At 41.8% G+C, this 18,325-nt stretch overlaps 1 protein-coding gene across 1 annotated transcript in view; it reads left to right on the top strand.

The window, feature by feature from the left end:
• Positions 1 to 18,325, top strand: part of HGD (homogentisate 1,2-dioxygenase) — a 42,483-nt gene that overhangs the window by 6,166 nt on the left and 17,992 nt on the right. Inside the window, exons 3-5 of the mRNA XM_057697888.1 lie at positions 193 to 281; positions 3,957 to 4,062; positions 17,103 to 17,162. Of these exons, the coding sequence (XP_057553871.1) occupies positions 193 to 281; positions 3,957 to 4,062; positions 17,103 to 17,162 (255 nt within the window). The remainder of the gene's footprint in view (positions 1 to 192; positions 282 to 3,956; positions 4,063 to 17,102; positions 17,163 to 18,325) is intronic.

Here is an 18,325-nt window from a genome sequence, read left to right on the forward strand (position 1 = left end):
TTACTCTTCTAATCAGGGAGGAAAGTCACCTAAAACATTATTACAAAGGATGTATGGGTTGGAGATGGTCATGTGCAGTAAGTGGCCTGGAGCATCCCCATCCAAGACAGAATTCCCCCACTGAGTTGTTTGATGGAAAGATGGAAGGCTTTTCTGATGGAGTGATATCATTTCTTGCCTCCTTTGTTTTAGAATACTCCTCAAGTTTGCCCTTACAATCTGTATGCTGAGCAGCTCTCAGGATCCGCTTTCACGTGTCCACGGAGCACCAATAAAAGAAGGTAAAAGGATTAGGTTAATTCTCACCTTCGGCCTATGGGAGCTCTGACTAGTGTTTAGTGCTGCCTCCTATACCTGGACCACAGCCTCCCAGGGTTGCCCGAGATCCTGCTTCTTACAGGCTGTACTCTGGATCAGTCAGGGGAGGAGGAAACTCATTTCCAGCTAAAATCACACGATTGATGGAAGAAGGAGAGAGAGCAGCTGCACAGAGCCTAGGAAACAGACAGGTCTAGTTCCATTTACAAATTGTTGCTTGTACTCAGAAAAAAATGTTCCTCATAGTCTGGCCTTCCCCTGGGATTTTGCAGTTGAGTTCCGAATTTTGGTTTACTTAGGGGTTTTTTTTATAATGATTAACTGAAAATTACAGAAGATTCAGTTTCTTCCTCAGCTGACTAGGAGTAATATGTTCTTTGGATGAAGATGTGCATAATCCAAGCGTGGGTTAGATGAAAGGTCATGTGTTATGGCCTCTTGTGGTTTGAATTAATAAGGTTTTTTTCTCCCTGGAATGTGCCTTTGCTGGCAGTCAGCACTTTCGTTAGCAAACTGTGTTATGTTCCATGTTTGCTCTAATCCTACAAGCCAGGTCAATGAACTCACTCCCCTGGTTAATTCCTAGGGGGTGAGTTGGTTGCAGTAGGTGTTGTGGTTTGGGGAGGCAGTTGAGTGTTGTGACTTAAGCAGTAGTCTAATTGCAGGAATTTCAGATGAGGGTATCTGTGGAGAGGGCTGCTACTTATACTGGAGTCTGGGGGAGGCAGGCAGGCAGTCTTGTACTGCGTAGTGGAAGGTGATTGGGTTTATCTCCAGAGAGTCCTCCTGAGAAGCATACGAGACAGTGAGTACAAAAGCACCACGGACCACAGAAGGGATAGATCGTGCCCACTCCGAAGTCAGGCCTCCTGAATTTAAATCCTGGCTCCTTTTCTTTCCAGCTGTGTGACCTTGGGCAGGTCATCTACCCGCTCAGAGTCTTCTGGTTTCTCATTTGTAAAAGAGATAATAATAGTACTTATTTCATAGTTGTATTGAGGATTTAAGGAAAGTACATAAGGTGCTTACGCATTGCCAGGTATGCGGTGAGTGCTCAATTACCATTAATTATTATCTTCATTATTGCCACAATAGCAGAGTGTCCCCGTCCAACACAGGGGTCCCTAGGAGGCTGTCAGAAAACTGAGTGGCAGGTGCTGTGCTACCATGTCAATATCAATATTGCTTCCCTCTCCACAGATTTGTACATGGAGAGGGAAGAGTGTTTCCCATACTTGTCAAATCAGGATTAATTCTATCGCTATTTAATCATCTCTTTCTCTCTCTGCAAGCCCAGATAGCCAAGGTAAGGTAAGCACACAGACAACTCCTGTCCATTCTCATTTATGACAGCCTGGCCTCCACAACTATGTTCTTGACTTTATGACCCGTTCACTCACGGGACACCTGGACTGCGGATTCTGCTGCCTGCCCCCATTATTCAGCAATATCTTCAGCCAGCAGGAGCAGAGCTCTGTTCCAGGAGGCTGAAAAGGAGCTGTTGGCATTTCATTAAGATGCTGGCATCATTCCCTGAATCAGAATTAAATCTCTGTCCAGGGCAATGCAGTGCTGCCTGGGGAGTTTTATAAACTCAGCTAAAAAACAAGGGACACTAGGCATGTTCACCCACCTGTTTAGAACTCTTCAAAGGTATCCACAAGAATTCTGTGAAAATGCTCAAAATCCCCAGTGGGAAGATGGAACCAGCCCTATCCATAGGTGAGAAAGCCTGGAATTCCTACATTTAGTCACTACTCATTTAAGCCACAGAATTCAGGACCCCACCCCCACCCCCCCACCCCAAAAAAAAACTATCAGAGAGTGTATCTATTAGGGGTTGATGTTTATCTGATTAGTTAGCTGAGCCCTTAGGTCCTGAGAAGGTGAGAGCCAGGAAAGAGAATGTGGGAAATCTGGACCATAATAAAACCCCAGATGATTAGGGGTAGACAGGTAGACGATTCAACACCTCTAATAAGTGAGCACCTGTTGTGTGTCAGGCATTCTAGGTACATAAACTCTGAATTCTCATAACAATCCTAGGAGATAAGGATGAGGAACATGGGATCAAGAAAGTTTGGGGAATTCCCTGGTGGTCCAGTGGTTAGGACTCTGTGCTTTCACTGGTGAAGGTCTGGGTTCGATCCTTGGTTGGGGAACTAAGATCCCACAAGCCAGGCAGGGTGGCCAAAAAAAGAGAGGAAGTTTTGTAACTTGCCCAGGATCACACAGTCAATTCTAAGACACACACACGTTCTCAATTCCGTATAGAACCTGGAGAGGCTTCGTTAATTCTTGGCCCAAAGTCCAATGTCTGAGATCACTTCACCTAGAGCTAGAGGAATCAAAAGAAAACTGAATAAATCTAGCCCTTTTATCTCCCGAATGGCTCAGTGTGGGGCCAGGTCCGCTCCACCCCCTGAAGAAGACCATCCAGGGGCTTAAAGGGCCAGCGCTTGTTCAAGCGGGTCTCATCTTCCATTGCCCCAAGTGATATTCCCCTTCCTGCTGTACCCTGTCAAGGTAACAGCCTCTGAAAGGATTCTGGGTCCCTCTTAGTGAGGCTCAGTGTCCCTCTCAACCTCTGAATGGTTCTCCTCCTGGCGTCCTTCAGGCTTGCTTCATCAGAGTCTTCTCTTCCTGACACAAAGCCATAAATGTACTGTAAGAAAATATAGATAGATGCTCTTATAATTTTAGAGTGCAGATATGTTAATTTCCTAAATGTCTTACAAATTAACATAAAAAAGACAACCCAAAAGAAAAATGGTAAAGGACTTGGGCAAGTAATTCATAAAAAAATTCCAAGGGGCCAATAAAAATACAGATTCTCAACCTTACTCGTAACAAAGGTAATACAAAATAAAAATGAGACTATTTTTTAACCTATAATGCCAAAATTATTAACAATACCCCATGTTTGTAAAGATGCGGGTGATCAGGCACTCTCACACATTATTGTTGTGAGAATAAAGTGGTACAACAATTCAGCAATTCTGCTTATTATGCATTGGAAATATCTGAGAGAATGTACAAGAAAATTGTTGAGTTCTGATGCCTCTGAGGATTGACTCTGAAGAAATTGGAGGAGAAAGCCATTTACCTTTTGAGACTTTTTAAATGACTTGAATTATGTTTATCCCTGGCATGAATTACTTTTATAATTTTAAAGAAGAAAATCAATTTATACTTCAAAAATGATGAAGAAATCACCCACATTGTCTCAATCTGTGTAGGCTTCGTTGTCCTCACTTTCCAGAGCCAGAGCAAGGATTAGTATCCAATGACGTACGTAAGCTGATGTTTTTCTCTGGATTTGCCCGCACAGATATCCCTCAAGGTACTTTCCCTTCCTTTATAGTTGTCATTGGGAAAGACAATTCTTTTTTTGTCAGTAGAGAAATAACCAAGGCCTAGAGCCTCATCTGAAGAGTGCTGGGTGGAGTGGAAATGTGAGAAGAGGCCAGGGCTATGGGTAGCAGTGGCTATTAAGAAGCGATGCTGTGTCATTGTTTCTCACATTAGTGCCCACAGATCGTTGTTGATTTGAGCATCTTCCTGATGGTACTTCCTGAGCCAGTCTCTGCATCACTCATAACATCACCCTAAGGTTTATGTGTCCTTTTTCCCCGCAGCTGGCTATATAGGATCCTACCTTCGGTTTCTCACAAGCCTTTTGAATCCATTGACCAAGGCCATGTCACTCACAGCTGGGATGAAGTTGATCCTGATCCTAACCAGGTAACCTGGTTCCGTGAATTGGAGAATGGCACATATCCAAAGTCTTAAATATAAACATTTAAGTCTAACCTGGGTCTTTGAGAAATTAGATTTTAAAAATAAATGCTCAAGTGTGTCTGTTCTTTTGCTTAGAATTGGGTAGGAATTTTGGAATTGATTGACTGTGCCTGTGCATGTGTGTGTGTGTGTGTGTGTGTGCGTGTAAGCTTTTGTTTTTCTAGCCAAATGGCTTTAGGAGTGCCTAAAGTGAGTTGAATGAATGGAAATTATATAGGCTGATGAAAATATATCTATACACCCGTAGGTTGATTGGTCTGTTTTAATCTAAATTCACCACAAAATATTGAAAACACATTCAACACCTAAGTCTCTGAAAAGAGGCCTCAGCTATAGAGAAGAGAGGCTTGTTGTCTGACCTGTATTCTGTTAAGTCTAGTGTCATCTAGGGATTTCCATTCCTTGCCTAAGAGTTTCCTTCTTTTGGTGTAGTTACAAATGGGCTTTCCCTCTGCATATCAGTACAATTTATGTATTCCGCTTTCAGTAATGAGACAGACCCAGTGCTATAATGGATTGAGCCCTTTTTTTTTTTTTCCTTGCCTTCTGAGCACCCCAGTGTATTCCCTTTGCCCCTGTTTTTAGGTACATGTCACTGATAACAAGAACATAATGCAGGAAGGAAAACAGACCTGGGTTTGCATCCTTGGCCCTCTATATACCTGCTAATCCCCTTCCCTTAAATGCATAGACTTTTTGTGGAACAAGATGGAATAATTTATAGTCACTTTTGGTTTCCTGCCCTGCTCCAACTTTTCGCTAATTATGGAAATCTCAGAGAACTAAGTACCTGCTTATATGTTACCCACCCCTCTCCAACAGAAACAGGAAGAGAGGCCTTAAGAGTAGAAAAATATGTGAGTTAACAACTTAAACTATTATGCATCTCACAGCCATTTTGAAACCAAGACGTCCTACCTAAATAACTGACCCTTAAACTTGTGTGAAGTTTAGTGCATGAAGCAGACATCCTCCCCAGTCCACCACTGGCCTATATATTGCCTTTGAGCCAAAGAGGAAAAGGCAGCCCCTGCTCCAACCCCCAACCCTGCAGGCACAGTCCCATGCTGGGACAGAGGCTAGGCTTTCAGCTCCTGCTGCTTTCGCCTTCAGCAGATCAGGGACACAATTTGCACAGCCAACCTGTGGACTCCATCTCTACCTCTCCTTGGGTCTCACCTGGGCTCCTAATCCAGTCCCATACAGCCTTCTCCCCCACCCTCTGGGGTTAGGAACCCATCTGGCAGACACACTCATTTAATCATTTGCTTCCCCACTTATCTCACAAAGGGCCATAAATCATTCTCTCCAAGTCACTGTTCATTCTCTGAGAATCTGCTTGACTCCTCAGTGGGTTACATCTCAAATTCTCCAGTTTCTCTCTTAGACTCATAACAGTCATACTTGTTTGTTTTAGACTAATAAATAGACCTGACTGCTTAATAACAGTACTCCACCTTTCATTAGAAAAAATAAAGGGTAGATACCTATATTTCTATAGGATTCTTGGTCAGGCTAAAAATTAAGCATTTACTATATACTAGTTTTGGAAGTTTGAGAAGGTATTTGAACCACAATAAGCTTTCTAATTCTTTTCTTCAGGAGACAAACAGAAACCCCAATTATGTTTCTGACAGTTCTCTAAAGTAGAGCCAAATCTCATATTATACAAAGGAACCGAGAGGCTGTAAAATCAGCAAGTAAGACAAAAATTAAGTACAAACAAAATTATCTCTGAAAAATCCCTTAAATCATCCATAAAGGAAAGGATACAGTGTTCTGTGTGCTGCTTCGTATGGTAATTCTTAGGCACACTAAATTTAAGAACCATTGAGCTAAATTTGAGAACCAGGGAGCACCAACTAAAAGAGAGATTAGAGGAAAATCTGTAGGCTGATATTTGTTGCCCTTAAGGTGACTATCAGCCCGTGGTTTATGGGGTGGAGAGGGGAATTTCAATGTCTCTGCCTGCTCATATCATCCGCACAGTTATCTAAGCCTCTTTATACACTGTCGTAGATGTGTGTGTGGTTGTGTGGGCAACAGTGGAGCCACGCTTGTACCATTTTGTTTGAGGTGTGGCAGTGAGGTTTTAAACCTAACCTTTAGGGAAAATTTGAGTGTGATGTGTAATATGTAATCTGCTCAGTAATATTCTTTTATTATATAGTATTATTATCTCTCTGACTACTATTGACACATTTAACATGAATGCAACCCTTCATAATGATTATTTGGGGGTACAGGTGGCTTATCCATGGATGCCAACCTCATTCTGATAGAAATGTTCTTGTTTGGTCTTATTATAAAACTAATATATATTTATAAAAACCTAAATGGTATAGTAATTAACAAAATAGAAAATGGAAATCTCCCACCATAGGTGAGCGTCAAATACATCAGTTGTGCATGTTAATTCATTATTTCATAAGTAGGTATCATACATTTTGAGAGGGAAGTTTGAGGAAACTGCATTTAAAAGCCTGAGTTAATGTAGAGGCATCAAAATAGCGGCATCAAAAGTTTCTGCTTGTTTTCTGGTAGATCCTCAATACACATTTGTTTCCTCCTCCCTTTCCCCATTTCCTTGCTTTGCTTTTTTCCTTGAACTTGTTGCCTTCCTCCTGTTTGGAATCCTTCAAGCACTTTCGACACACTGGCCACCACGTGATTTCTTCTCCAGTATTTTCCCTTCTCGCTTTCAACTTTGTGCTCACATATGTTAAGACAGATGTGCCCCAGAACTCAATCGTGCCTCTTTGCACACCACCTCCATCAAGGTAGAGGTATATCCTCCTCCCACTCTGTAATCTAGACCTGCCATCCTGCTTCCCTTGTCCTGATACACACCCTGGCTGCTTTTGCAAAATATATCCTTTTGTCTTTTCATTTACACCTTCTTGACAGGTTAATATTTCTTTCCAATTTTATGCTTCATTAATTAATTAACCACAGCAATCTGCATTCATCACTCCACCACAACACACTCCCTCCCCCCGCCCCACCCCTTGTAACCTCTTCCAAATATGTACTCCAGACTCTCACGGAGAAAGTCTGAGAAAATTATATTTAGATACCCATCTGACAGTCCTTCTAGGCTGAAACCTGTGTAGTAGGTATGTTTTCACCTATCACAGACCAAATCCAATGCTTCATCAGCTTCACCAACTTCCACATTAGTCCTCTCTGGGAATTTGAGGACAGGAGAATTACATGTTTCCTCCAAGGGAGCATTGTGGGATACCTACCATCACTGTCCTCTTTGATACCCTCCCAGGAAGATTAGAAACTATGACCCCAAAACCTTCATTTTCTTTTAGGGTATATTTAATTAATCATCTATGAATTAATGCAAACTCTTCTTGAGTGTATTTAGATTCGGCTGTGGACATAAGTTCAATCCATTAATATCTCACATAAGAAATATACTTAATTATGTTCATCAAGCACCTTCCTCTAACTTCTGGAATCTCAGAATTTAACAAACAAATCTGCATCTGATCTAACTGTGAGTTTTCAGATTTCAATCAGCATTCCTGAGTCAGCATTCTTCTTTTAAAGGTCAGAGTCCTTTAAAGTTTATCTTTGTTATCACTGCAGCCTTAATGTCTTAATTGTTGAAAAGTCAGACTCTTGACCCAGTTAAGCCTCCGCAGAGGAAATTACCTTTTAGTTCTCAACCAGTATCATTTGGACCAAGTGAGAAACACCTCAAAGCTAATTAAAGATTATATCGTAAAATTCCCTCTGCCTCCAGGACATGCAAATTATCAAAAACGTTTCAAAACAATACATCCTTACAGGGTATTTGATGTCTTATTTGTCAAACTCTTTAGGTCTCACTATCCTAAAAGCCCCCTCCCTCCAAAAATGCTTGCATTTTCCACCTCTTTAAGCTTTTGCCCAAGTCTCTCCTATTCATAGTGATTTCTTGAGAAAGTAATCTAAGCCCATTTTATCACCTCTATTCACTCCTTTGCAATTCAACCTGCCCAGATCACTCTTTTGACAGTATGTATACCTTCTTTAAACAACAGTAATGCACCCCCTACCATTAATATATGTTTTTATTCAAAACTTACATAAAAGAGTCAATGCCTAATAATCCCACCAACGCAGAGTTAACTACTTCTTGTGTTTTGGTTTCTTTCTTTCCAATCTTTTTCTTTACACATATATGTAAATAAATAAGGTCTGGAGTCTCATGCAGCCAGAGACCAAAAGTAATTGAAAAGAATCCCAATCTTCTTTGCTTCTCCTGAACATATTGAAGAGCATCTAGTCTATGGCCCACAGCAACACTTTTAAAAATCCCCTTTCCCCAATTTTTTCTAGACTCCAACCCTCTCACACCTCTTCTCCAAGTTCTTATCTTCCCCAAGATCCTTGGACCTGGACCACTGGTTCATGGCTTGCCTTTGCCTCCCCCTACCTTCTGCCTCTAGAAAATGACACTGAGAGTATATGTCCTCATCCCCTTTTCCCAGGAGACACGCATACACACACACACACACACACACACACACACACACACACACACACACACACACACACACATGCCATGTATCTACATGGTGGGACTGGAGTTCAGAGGACTGAGGGAGTGGGAATGAGAACAGCTGAATTTTCCATAGGGAGCAGGGAAGGGAGGGGAAGAGGCTGTGAATACTCTTATATTAATGCTGTTTAAAAAAAAAAAACCGCGTATGATATTTGTCTTTCTCTGACTTACTTCACTAAGTAGAGACTATCATACTACTTATATGTGGAATCTAAAATATGATACAAATGAGTTTATTTACAAAACAGAAACAGACTCAGACAGAAAAATTTATGGCTAGCAAAGGGGAAAGGGAGAGGGAAGATAAATGAAAAGTTTGGGATTAGCAGATACAAACTACTATACATAAAATATATAAACAATAATGCCCTACTGTACAGCACAGGAAACTATACTCAATATCCTGTAATAAACCATAGCGGAAAAGAACATGAAAAAGAATATATATGCATATATTTGTATGATTGAATCACTTTGCTGTACACCAGAAACTAACACAACATTGTAAATCAACTATACTTCAATTTTTAGGAAAGCAGTTACATATATATTTACTATAAGTACAGTCAGGTTTTAATAGTTTTACTTTTTTTTATTTAAACATCATATTTTGTGCCTTTTCCCATGTCTTTTTAAATTTTTTGAGTGTAGATAATTTTTCACGTGGCATAATTATCCAGTACATGTCTATAAGATAGTTCCTCTATTATCAGATATTTAGATTGTTTCCATTTTTACTGTTATAAATCATCCGTGGCTAAATACAATCCTTTCTCCTCAGCATCCCAAAGCCTGGAACAGTTGACTTCCCTCTTTTCTTCCTGGATCTCTCCCTTTCCTGTATTCTGTGACATTGTGTAAACCTGCAAAACAGGCCATCTGCAAGGTCCTGAACTAGACCCTCTTGCCCCTGCCTTGTCTGCATCATCCTCCTGGGAGAGAGGGGAGTGCTTATTCTCTCATGTTCCTCACTTCCTCGTCCTTACTGTCTTTCTTACCTTCTTTTTTTTCTTCTCTTTCTTATCACCGCCCCCTTGGCCCCTCCCCTCTTTTTAGTTTTCTAGGGTTGCCTTTACAAAGTACCACAGACTGGGTGGCTCAACCAATAAAGATTTATTTTCTCACAGTTGTGGAGGCAAGATGGCTGAGATCAAGGTGTCGGCAGCTGGGTTTCTTCTGAAGCCTCTCAATTGGCTTGTAGTTGGCTGTCTTCTCGCTGTGTCTTCACATCGTCTTCCCTCTGTACATCTCTGTGTTCAAATTTTCTCTTCGTATAAGGACACATCATGTTGTTCAGCACCCACCCAAATGACCTCATTTCAACTTAATCACTCTGTAAAGACCCTATCTCCAAATACAGTTATATTCTGAGGTACTAGGGGTTTGGACTCCAACATACGAATTTTGAGGAGAAGACAATTCAGCCCAATTCTCCCTCTGCTTGCTCCCCTATCTTTCCAATTATCAGCTAGTGATTCCCACTTTCATTGGATTCTCTTTGTTTTAGAGGCAAAGGGTTAATTGCTGTTGATAAGAAATACCCAGCTTTGGTGAACTAAGAACAGGAATTCCTTGAGCAGCAGGGGGTTTTCTGGCCCACTTCACTTCCCACCTATCCCCAAACTCCCCACATATGTACAACTCTGCAGGCAGAATTATAGAAATCTAACTTCACCCAACATAATTCCAGCCCAAAGCTTGGTATAACCTGGTGGGCCGTGTTGCAGGAAGTCAGTCCCACCACTCAGGTTTGGAAGCCGTTCTAAGGCTGCCTTCACTATGGAACCTCTTTTACACTCTTTCATCCACTTCATCTCCTTCTCGCCATCTTCCACATCTCCCGTATTTTACTTTTTAAGATCTAACAAACATCATTTGTTCCCATGACATTAGCTATCATCTCTCTGCAATACATTTTACAAATCTCTCTCCTGGCTTCAGACTCCGCAAGGGATACTGCCATGTGTATGTCCCAACTCAACAGGATCCATACTGAAGACATCATCGTCCAATCCAATTCTCTCTGGCTTTTCTAGGTCTGTTAATGACATAACCATTCTTTACCCCTCCCCTCCACTGCCCAGCCAACCCTTAGAGTCATCTTTGAGAACTTATTTCTCCCTTTACATTGAATTAGGTGCTATGTCTATAGAACGGTGATTCCCATTTACATAAAAGTTACCAGGGTGACTTGTTGGAATGTAGATTCCCCAGACCCCCCACCCAGAGATTCTAATTCAGTACGTCTGGGATGATACCCAGGAATCTCTCCAGATGATTTCCATTTAGATTGGCTCTGGATCACACTTTAAGAAACACTGCTGTAGAATTTGCTCCCAAGATGTCTCTGGTGTGTGTACTCTTCTTCCTTTTCTTCACACCACCTGATTTGGACCTCATTTCTTCCTTCCTGGACTGTTATAATGGCCTCCTAACTGATCCATGTGTCTTCCCACCCTATCCCACACCTTGCTGCCAGACTCAATAAATTTTCATTCAAAAATCTTTAAATCCTGACATTACCTCGCCCTCCCACTGCCCAGCCAATCAAGTGCAGGCTCCCAAGGCAGATGATTCACTGTCATATCTTTCAAACCCTTTGCTCTCTTCCATGTCTTCTACCCATCAGCCAGACTGGAACGTTCACCATTCCAGGACACTAAATTTTCCTACTTAGGTGCTTTATGCTCTTTCATCTACCTAGAATTTTCTCCTCTTCCCTCACAACTATCCACCCATCAAAATCCCACCCGTAATTTAAGACTCATCTTAAATACCACTTTATTCATTGAACTCTTTCAATAGTTCTCAGAGTACTTGAGAGTAGGATCTGTGTCTCCATCATTTTCATATAACCTGCAGTGTCCAGCACATGCCTTCTTCCAAACAGTAGAATCAAAAGTATTTGTTGAAGTAACTCCCTGATACCTCAGATCCCATCATCCTATAAATAGGCTAGATTCCATTTCTCCAAATGCATTCACTGGCGTTTGCCAACACCGCAGTGTGCATTGCCCTATTTAACCCTTTTGGACAGCTTGCGTGCTCTTTTTACAGTACATCTCCATCAACTTGCATTTCATTTCTTGGAAAGATATTGGAGTTGTGTGCAAACCAAATTATTTTACTGTGTGTGTCTCTTATTCTTTGTGTGTAAGAATGTTAAATATGCCCTGTACCAGGAATTATTCCTAAGGGAAGATTCTTGTTTATGTGTCTCTTCAAAGTCATTTCCAGTTACCCATTTCCTTGGTTTTCTATTGGGTTGGCCAAAAAGTTCGTTTGGGATTTTCAAAAATTTCGTTTGGGATTTTCCATAACGGAAAAACCCGAATGAACTTTTTTGCCCAATCCAAGTTCATAAAGTGCTCATACTTTCAGGGTCTTCTTGTTCCCTGAGGGCTGAGTCTGTAATATTCACCTCCGGTATCTGACATAAGACCTGGCACACAGAGAGGTACAGTAAATCATTTGAATGAGTTAACATATGGGAATTGGACAAGAATGCTGACCTTGAATGACCTTAGCAGGATTTGTGTCCCAGCGTCAGAGTGGGCCAAGGCAATTCAGCACTGGAGGAGCAGTAGGTAAGGATCCAGATTAGAAGAGCAAGTACAAGACCATGAAAAGAAGGCAAAGCCTGGGTTCAGGAGCCATGGAGATTATGAATGGTTGGGGAAGCAGATCCAGACAGGCTGAGATTAAAGGGCTCAGGGTTTAAGTTACTAAGGGAGGCTGAGTTCTTAGTAAAGAAAGGCATCAGTTCTTAGCAAAGAAAATTTAACAGCTCTAAACCATTACTTTTGTCACTCTGAAATAGAGATAATAATTATAGGAGTCTTAGAGGGTTGTGATTTGTTAATCCAACAAATATTTATTGAGTGACTACTATGTTCCATGCTCTGTACTGGGTGCTGAATAATGGATATCTGGATTTGCTGAAGAATTGAATCAGCCACTGTTTTATTTTATCCCCCTCCCCCATCTTCTTAGTCTGGGCTGAAACTCACTGTAGTGGATTACCCTGGGCCTCTCCTAGGCATAGCTGCTGCCAACAACTGTTTGCACACTGTGATCACAACTGTGTCTACAAGTTACTTCCAAATTCCTGGATAGATGTTACCAGCTTCTAATGATATGTCTACCTCTAGTCCACCAGTGTTGTTGAGAGTATCCAACTCATCCAATCTAGTTGAGCCCAAGGCAACTTTGGAGGGAATCTCAGTGAATCAAAGAAACTTAACGTTGAAGGTGATACTCAGATTATCTAGTACACCTCCCAATCTTCTGACTTTGGAAATACTGAGTCCAATTCTCTGGTTTCATTTTTATCCCTGAGCATGAATTGCAAATCCTGATCATTAAATATTGCTACTGATTCTCTTTCTCCTTTGGTAACATTAAAGAATTTTTAATTCTAACTTTAGTCTCTATTGAAGATGCTTTTCAAATTGTTTTTGACCACCTCACTTCTAGTAAGTAAAAGTTTATTTTCCAATAGAATTTGTAACACAGCAGAACATTGTAAAATATGTGAAGCAATGATAGAACTGAAAGGATAAATAGATTAAATCCACAATTATACTTGGAAACATCAACACCTCTCTCTCAACAGTTGATAGGCCAACTGAACAGAAAATTAGAAAGGGTATGGAAGAACTGGGGGGGGGGTCTCACATGTATAAAGAACTGATATAGTTTAAAAACAATCTTAGGTCTTTTAGAAGCATTTGTCAATTTACTAGCTATTACCTGAATGTCATTTTGACTTCCAAAAGTCGCACAAATTTGCTTTAGTCTTGTTCTTTGAGATATTAGCATTGTTCTCAGTGTCTTATATTTGTTCATTCATTCATTCAATACAAATATATTAATATCCACTACAGTCAAGACATTGTATTGGGTACTTCAATTGATTTCATTGTTTTTGAAATGTTGATAATTGAATTCTGGGGGTGGGGGTGCTATTTAGCAATAATACATAGTATGAAAAAAATAAGCTGTTAAAAAGTTATAGAATTAAATCAGTTAATAAGCATCCAGGGACTTGCCAGAAGTCACAGAGTAAATAGGAGCAGAGGCAGCAGCAGAACCCAGGTCTCCTGGCTCAGCCCAGTGCACAGTCCCCTTGGGCTGGGCTTGGATCAGAGGGTTACTGCTCCATCGCATGCAGTTAGGCTGAACATCTGGCTTTAGCAGGAGATGTTTCCACTCTCCACTCCATAGCCTCTTCCTGTTTACCCTCTCCTCAAATTTCTCTCCCCACATTCAACATGATATCACATCCAAAACTCTTGACCCAAATCTCTTGCCTGAAGACCCAAAGCTGGCTTTTTGTGGGTACTGAGTTTATCAGAACCACCTTGGGGTCTTTATTATTGTTCATGATATGCTGAGAATAGGCCCTGTACAGTCCTCTGCCATCAGACTCAGCAGATAAAGTACTCTTTTCCCTATACCATCTCCATCATTGAAAGGGCATCACCTTTTGCGTGAGAGAAGGTTCTTTAGGACCACTGCCTCATCCAGGTTGTGGGCCCTATTGAAGGCATGTTCCCTACACCATCAGTAGATGCCCTTCCGCCTTCCAACCCAGGCTCTCTCTCCTCATGACTGATGTGCTACAGAAGACTTTGAAAAACTGACCAGCAAAAACCTAACCAAACCAACCCATCAGCCTCTCTGGTTCAGCCTTCCCTACTCATGAGATGCCAATCTCTTCTTAGGGGCCAGGGCTTTATTTCTACCCACACAGGTATTTTTAATTTCAGGAAGATCCACAAAGGTGCCATCTAATTGTCAAAGCCAGGTTCATGTACCTGATGCACAGTGAGGCCAAACAAACTGAAACATCAGAGTGTGGAGCAGAGAAAGATGCATTGCAAGGGCCAAACAAGGAACACAGGCAGCTCAAGCTCAGAAGGCCCAAACTCCATGATGGTATTTGGGAAGAGTTTTTAAAGGCAAAATTTGGGGTGAGGGCTGCAGGGTGTGTGATTGGTGGTGGCGAGGTAACACAGTGATGTCTCTGGAATCTCAGCCTCCTGGTTCCAACCAGTCTGGGGTCTAAGTGCTTGTTGTCAGCATGTAGTCACCATCCTCCACTGGGTAGGGGTCTTAATTTCTGCAGAACAACTCAAAGATATGCATCAGATACAGATATGTATATCCCTTGAGGAGGAACTAGGAGTCCTGTGACGCTATGATCCTATTAAATGCTTGAGCCTGCTCTTTGCAACCCAGGGAAGGCCTAGGAGACTAAAGCCTTTTTTTTTCCCTACTAACAAGAAACAGGGAACACCTGGGAGGGCCCTATAGGGTCCTGCTCAGTTTGTCTCGGTGCAACAAACCAGGTAGTGCTTTCCTATTACTGGGATTCTCTCTCACTCACTTGCTCCCTTTTATTTCTTTTTTGCTTTCTTTTCTCGCTCTTCTTGGATTTTCTTTTCTTGCTCTTCCTTTTCCTTTAGGTTTGCAAAGCCTTAGACTTGTATTACTTAAACATCCTTACTATTTGGTAACTGGCTCTAGATTCAATAGTTTAGTTGATTGACTGATTGATTGGTTGATTGGCTACATGGACTTTTCTGAACATGAAATGAAAACCAATACAAAAATCACAGACTCTCTGGGTTGGGTGTGCTGATTCTTAAACCATAGCTGAGCATTAAAAGCATTTTTATAAGACAGAGCTTTTATAAAATACTGATTCCTGGGCCCTACCTTCTCAATCAGAATCAAGATTCTGATTTAATTTGGTTTGGGATCTCAAAAACTCTGTGGGTGATTCTCACGGCTTGCCATGAGATAGATCTAAAAGGTTGCCCAGGTAACCATTGATTGGATACTTAAATCCCTTCCTTTGGGAAATCTAGAACGATGACTCTTCTCAGACCCAAGATTCTAGGTAGTAGTACCTTCCAGACAATCTTCCTGGGTGTACAAACTGTGCTGCTACTAAAGAGGGAGGCAGCAGATAATGGTTCATGGTAGACCAAAACCTCCCCGCAAAAAGCAAGCAGTGTTTAGCTGTGGCCCTGGCTGATGTCAGGGGAATATCCTCCTAGGTCAGTGGTGCTCCACCGGGGAAAATTTATCCCCCAGGTGACATTTGACAATGTCTGGAGACATTTTTAGCTGTTATAACTTGGGGGAGTGCCGTCAGCATCCAGTGAGTAGAGGTCAGGGATGCTGTTAAACACCCTGCAATGCACAGGACAGCCCCCACAACAAAGGATTAGCTGACACAAAATGTCAATCGTGCCAGAGTTGAGAAACCCTTTTTTAGATCCTTGCTCTCAGGTTCTCCCAACTCCCCCAGGAAATATCATCCTCAGTGGAATTAGTCCTAAACCTTTCCCTTCTTTCTGAAGTGTGATTTCAACAATGTTTCTCAAACCAACATCTTACATTCTTTTAAAGTAGTCCCAGAAGGTGATAATCCTGCTTTGCTATTAAAAAATAAAGGCTGCTGCCTGACCGTGTACATCAGAGAGGAAGGATCATCCCAGCACCGCCTTTTCCACTTGCTGCTTCCTTTCCCATCTGGCTGTGTCTCTGGACTACAGAATGAACTGAGCCCCATGACCTACTGCAGGGCCTGCCTGGCTTGCCTTGACCAGGCGCCGCAGCCAGTGGAGCAAGCCCTTGGGGTGCAGGTCACTCCATGAGATGTCCTGAGGCTGCTGGGTTTTTCAGCTGCCAGCCTGCCTGGGTCAGACCTGCTGCCAAGTTGATTAATAAGTGCTGGGCTGACACTTCTAGTAGGGCTCAGACCTGCTGATTTTATTTCCCACTTGATTAGATCATCTCATTATTAAATTAAAGATTGTTGTGATTTAAACTGAACCATCAGGCAGCCTGGGGACATGCACAGGGTTTGGTGAAGAAGTTGAACCTGGTAACTGCATTTACCAAATCCAATCTCAGCTGGGTGCTTTTTCTTTCTCTTAAAGAAATAATTCAAACCTCCAAGGGCTGGAAGTAAGAAGTAGAACCTTCCCCTGCGTGGCAGGAGCCCACACACAGAGGCTGGCACGCCAGGAAAGGGAGCTGATTATAAATAGCATAAAAACCAGCATCAGTCAAAACTCACTGATGTGCCTGAGCAAATGTTAAAAGAAATATCTTCTGAAATAAGAAGCAATGAATTTTTATTTTTGTAATTTAAAATGCTAAGGAATGAAGACAGTATATATACATGTAGGTTAAACATTCACACACACACACCCTGCATACATTCACAAAACCCAGCTGAGCCCCTCTAAGGAAATGACGGATGATTATTAAATTGAAAATAACAAAATCACAAGTAGTCACAGCCTCACAGAGGGAGCAGCCATCCTTTCTCATGCTATTTATTTAGAAAGTCTATGGTTTCCCCTTGTGAAATAATTTTTCTGTTTGTATATTTTTTTTCCAGCTGCGATGGAAACCATTTGAGATTCCAAGAGCCTCTCAGAAGAAAGTGGACTTCGTGAGTGTAAGTCAATACTATCCACACCTGCCCATCACTCTCTGCTCTTCCGCGGTGGGTGATCCAGCCATTTGCAGGCTGGATGCCAAGCAGGAGCACCCTTGGAGGCAGGCCGCAGACATAGCACCACCTGCCTCTGCTTTCGGGGCTGGTCGAGGGATGTCTTACGGGGCCCCTGACACCAAAGGGCACTCGTGAGCTCTTTACAGCATCTCCAAACAGCCAGTGGAAACTGAGCATTTACCTACATCAGGTTTCTTTGTTCTTGGCTAGAACAGGGGTTCTTAGCCTTTTCGTTCCATGGACTCCTTTGATAGTCTGGAAGCCTGTGTTTTTATGCATAAAATAAATTACATAAAATGACAAAGAAGCCAATTATATTGAAACAGAATGATAAAAATATTAAAGTAACAAATTTGGTTTGGTCTATAGTAATATATATGCTACCTTATTAACGCACCAAATCACAAGATCTATGAAAAGATCTAATAACTACGGTTATTAAAAGTATAAGCATAAATGATATTTGGGGGTATCTGTAACAGCTATAATGTGATATAAAATATCTATGATTTCTAACAGTACTAGGCTTCAGGCACCTCTAAAACCACATGTGGTTTGTTGCTGACATTCACATTAATTTAAGGAAATGATAAATTTCAGTCAGAGTTTAGTGAAATACATATATCATTCAAGTTCATGAACTCCCCAAAATGGGTCCCTGGGCTAAAACAGCATCCGCTCACGGTGGCAACTCTAGTTGGCACAACACTGATTAGAAGTTCTGCTTGGTAGTTATGGATGCTGAGCGTGTTGGAACACCTGTGCTCAGAGCACAGTGTACGGCGGGGAGAGGCCAGGAGCTACAAGGAGGTGGGGTTCAAAGAAGCAGGTGCAGGTTTCTGCAGACCAACCTCCGCCAGCACCAGAGTGCAGGTGCCCAGCCTCAGGCCAAGTTGTTTGTATCATGTTAAATCCTTTATCCACATTAAGTGCTCCAACCCTGTGTAGACTCACCCAAACTTGCAAATTGAGTCAAAGTACAAAAAAAAACCCTCACCCTGGGTGAATTACAGCTATCTGGAGGAGCAGAGCTTCCTCCTTTCAGGAAGACCCATGTGCCAAGGTCTTTGCGACTGTGGGTTGTTAGCAGAGAGGGTTACAGTTGG

Source organism: Hippopotamus amphibius, chromosome 10 (genome assembly GCF_030028045.1).
Source record: "Hippopotamus amphibius kiboko isolate mHipAmp2 chromosome 10, mHipAmp2.hap2, whole genome shotgun sequence".
Classification (NCBI taxonomy): domain Eukaryota; kingdom Metazoa; phylum Chordata; class Mammalia; order Artiodactyla; family Hippopotamidae; genus Hippopotamus; species Hippopotamus amphibius.